The 3,811-nt window shown below is 47.0% G+C and overlaps 1 protein-coding gene across 1 annotated transcript; it reads left to right on the top strand.

The window, feature by feature from the left end:
• The first annotated feature begins 999 nt into the window (after positions 1-999).
• Positions 1,000-1,814, top strand: LOC127336525 (FCS-Like Zinc finger 2). Its single transcript, XM_051363346.2, has one exon. It carries the CDS (start codon positions 1,153-1,155, stop codon positions 1,450-1,452), a length of 300 nt encoding a protein of 99 aa, XP_051219306.1. The 5' UTR covers positions 1,000-1,152; the 3' UTR covers positions 1,453-1,814.
• Positions 1,815-3,811: the final 1,997 nt, after the last annotated feature.

The raw sequence follows: 3,811 nt of genomic DNA, 5'->3' as shown, positions 1-3,811 counted from the left end.
CCTCCACCGTGGCCCATGGGTGAAAAAACAAGCAGTCCAACACTCCTTCATCCCCGGTTAGAGCATCTCCAGAAGCTCATCTATATGGACATGTATAGGAAATATAGAGGACAAACCCCAAAAACCGTCTCCAGCAGCACATGTATATGGACATGGGTCGATACATGACCATCCAGCTCTCGGGTGCGTCCTCCACTTCTGGGTGACCAAGCCGGGATCATCGCTCCCTCGCCCGCGCGATTCCGCTCGCCTCCCGCGCGATTCCGATTGTCTCCCGCGCGAATCGGAAGCTGCATGCGACGAGGAGGAGTACGCCGACGCCTGTCCGCGACTCGCCGAAGGTATGCGCCCTGTACCTTTTTTTTGCATCGCCGCGCGGTAGGTAGGATGGGGACGGCGGCGGCGCTGGAAGTAGGGCCCGGGCCGGGGCGGCGCAGGCGAGATGGGGACGGCGGCGGCGCTGGATGTAGGGCCCGGGGCGGCGCAGGCGAGATGGGGACGGCGGCGGCGGCCGAGATGGGACGATGGGGGCGGCCGAGATGGCGCGACGGGGGCGGCCGAGATGGGGCGACGGAGGCGGCTGAGATGGGGGCCGGAGGGCATGGGAGGGAGCCGCCGTCGTGCGCCGTGCTGGGAAGAAGCAGGGGAGCAGGGGTAGCGGCGGGCATGGTGGTAGGGAGCAAGGGAGCAGGGGGCGGCGGAGGGCAGGGGAGCAGGGGGCGGCGGAGGCCATGTCTTGGTACTGCATCGCATGGAAGTTGATTTTTCTGCTTTGCTACTGTCTTGGTACTGCATCTGTTAAATAGTAGTTATAGAATAATATTAAAATATAGGAGAGAGAATATAAATGTCCTGGTTATAGATGATCTGCTGGAAAACTGGAGACATCTAAAAATGAATCTTTATAGATGATCATTTATATGGAGATATAGAGGACCAAATTTGGATGAGCTACTGGAGATGCTCTTACTCCAGCAAGCGCGCCTCGCCATGTTCATCCATATATACCCAGCCTTCTGCTCACACCGTCACACCCCTTTTCTTCAGTTCTTCCTCACACCGAGAGCAGCTGCGCACGGCGAAGCTACTGCTAGCTCAAGCTCAGTAGCGGCCTTGCTAGAAAAACCACTTCTACACCCAGCCAAGTATACCATGGCGGCGTCCGTGGCCTGCGCCTTCTTCTTCGACGCCGAGCCGGTCGGCGAGCCGGGCCGGCACGCCCTGGACGCGTGCGCGCTCTGCGCCAAGCCGCTCGCGCGCGACAGGGACGTCTTCATGTACAGAGGGGACACCCCCTTCTGCAGCGAGGACTGCCGCCACGAGCAGATGCGCCTCGACGACGTCCGCGACAGGCGCGCAGCCCGGAGGCTGCAGCGGTACTCATCTGGAACATCGGAGTCCCGTCGAGGGCAGCGAGAGGTCAGGAAGGTGTCGATGTCGATGGCGAGCTAGCGGCCGGCCGGAGCCCGTGGCCGAGAAAAGTATATGGTTTGAATCTGTATTCTGAAGAACCGCCGATTTGGGGAGGCATATGATGTCTCCGGTGCTCTTGCGTAGCCCGGCCTCGGCGCAGCCTAGCTAGACGCAAGGCCGGAGCATAGTTGCTCGTACCTTTCTCAAAGATGCGTCCATGGCGAGCTAATTAAGCTGCGCGGATGGGTCCATCTGTGGCTGTGCCCATCAATTGTTTTGGTTGGAAACGAAATAGAAGAAAACCGTAGATATGAAGAAATCAGTCAAACGGGGTTCTGTGTGTGTTTTAGCTTCTGTTTGGGCCACTCAAACAAGAAATCAATCTCTTATTTATTTGTTTCCATTGTAATTGCATCCTACCTGGTTCGTGTACAAGAGCATAAATCCACATCCACTCACTATGCAAAACCAAGGTCGTTCTCAAAGAAAATCTTGTCTTTCACGGTTAATTGTTGTTGCACTTGATTTTCTCCTGGGTTTCGATTCATAGTCCAAAATGATCTGGACAAATAGTTCAGGTTACAATGTCAACTAGAAATACCAGTTAATCTTACAAAACCGATCGTACAAAACTATAAATTCGTCACTACAATGTTCTTTTAAGAAAGTAAATGTTAAATCTAGCTCAATATTAGATCAGCAGGTTTTGACGTCCCTGGTTTCCAATGGATTTGGCTTGTATCAATGGTTGCGAAGCGGACATGTGTCCATTGAGTTTATACTCTAGAATCTTCCATAATTATACTTGTATAATACTACACTTGCGCTAACACTAAGATATTTGTTCAGTGAGGTATCTAGTATCATGCTATTTAATGATATTAATCTATATATACATGAATACTCATACTCAAAATATATAAATGTATTGAATTCGATAGTATTAGCAACACCTTTGTTACTCAACAATCTGGCACATCATCTAACCAGGAATCCTAAATTTCACAATATACTTTATGCAACTATGGAACAATAATACATGAGGTTTCTTAATAAGATATACATGCAGTTTAAATTTTCTTACAAAATCTTTTGAGTAATGTACGTTACAATTAGATGAAAAACACTCTAACTAATGTTCAGAATGATTGTTGTGTGGTTGAGACTATGCATTCTACGTAATGAAATATTGCACACATAAAGATTATAGTATAAATAAAATAAAATTTCAAAGTATAAAAGTTTAGTTCAAAATCGATGTTCGTGAATTACTTTTTCCAATATTTGGACAAAGTCATAGATGATTCGTTACCTTCTAATGTACCACTGTTTACAATCGTAGTAAACACGTTGTTAGTAGCGTGCGTAAATCAGCTACCAGTGGCGGGCCTCGCCTGCGACTACTATCACGCTATTGGTATCATGTTATCTGTAGCGTGCATCCTCCCGGACACACCACCGGTAGTTGAGATAACCTACTAGTGAGGATCCGTTAGTGATTTCAAAACATATGTTATGCATACATAAAATGCAAGCATAGATATAACAGTACATACATTTATTCATACAATTAATATGTTTCTAATTAAGTTGAAAATACGAGTACATTTATGCATGTAACTAATATATTTCTAATTAAGTTGCTAAAATGACTAAATTTCTGACTATTTTTATCGTACTATTATTTCATATTTCTTTTTTGTGGAGCTCTAGGAAAGTGTAGGTTTTTATTGAAGAAAATATAGTACAAAATTTCAAGAGTTTACTCGATCAAAATCCAAAAGTATATTTTGTTTCACGTTTTCTGACTGTGTTTTGGAAAATCACATGGCAAAGTTGATCCTACCGGCAACCACGCTTAGGATGAGCACATGTCTAGGATGGTTTGCGGAGTGTTTTAGCGCAACATTCGGCAAAGTTGCAAGTGTGGTTTACAGGGGCATTCGGCAAAAGTCGCAATTTTACTGGGTGCCCGATAAAAATGTGCTCGCCAAATAGACCGTTTGCGCCTTTGCGGTATGCCAATGGGATTTTCCAATCAGACAATTAATTTAGGCTGAGCTAGTATCGGTTCGAATGATGGTTAAAAATTAAAAAAGAGGCAATGCAAGTTGAACCGATGGACTGCTTGAGTATTTCATGCGTGCCCTTTTGCTGTACGACGTGTGTCAAGTCATCGCCTAGTCAAGGATCGAAAGTTGTGGGAGCGAGCAGGCGAATGCTAGCTTGGCTGGAAGATGTGGACATAGCAAGAGAAGATGTGCCCGATATCGAAGCCGTCCATGCCCAGCGAAACCCAACGCTTTACATTGTTAGTACTCCTCGAAATAGGCTTTCGCCCCGCTATATTAATATAGCAAACGACCCGATATAACGAACGCGCTGGGGCCGCAGCACA

The sequence above is a fragment of the Lolium perenne genome, chromosome 2 (assembly GCF_019359855.2).
Source record: "Lolium perenne isolate Kyuss_39 chromosome 2, Kyuss_2.0, whole genome shotgun sequence".
Classification (NCBI taxonomy): domain Eukaryota; kingdom Viridiplantae; phylum Streptophyta; class Magnoliopsida; order Poales; family Poaceae; genus Lolium; species Lolium perenne.
The sequence above is the reverse complement of the archived record's forward strand: the minus strand, read 5'-3'. Positions and strand labels throughout refer to the sequence as shown.

Coding starts and splice junctions, on each gene's coding strand:
- LOC127336525 (XM_051363346.2), top strand. CDS start 1,153: ATGGCGGCGTCCGTGGCCTGCGCCTTCTTCTTCGACGCCGAGCCGGTC.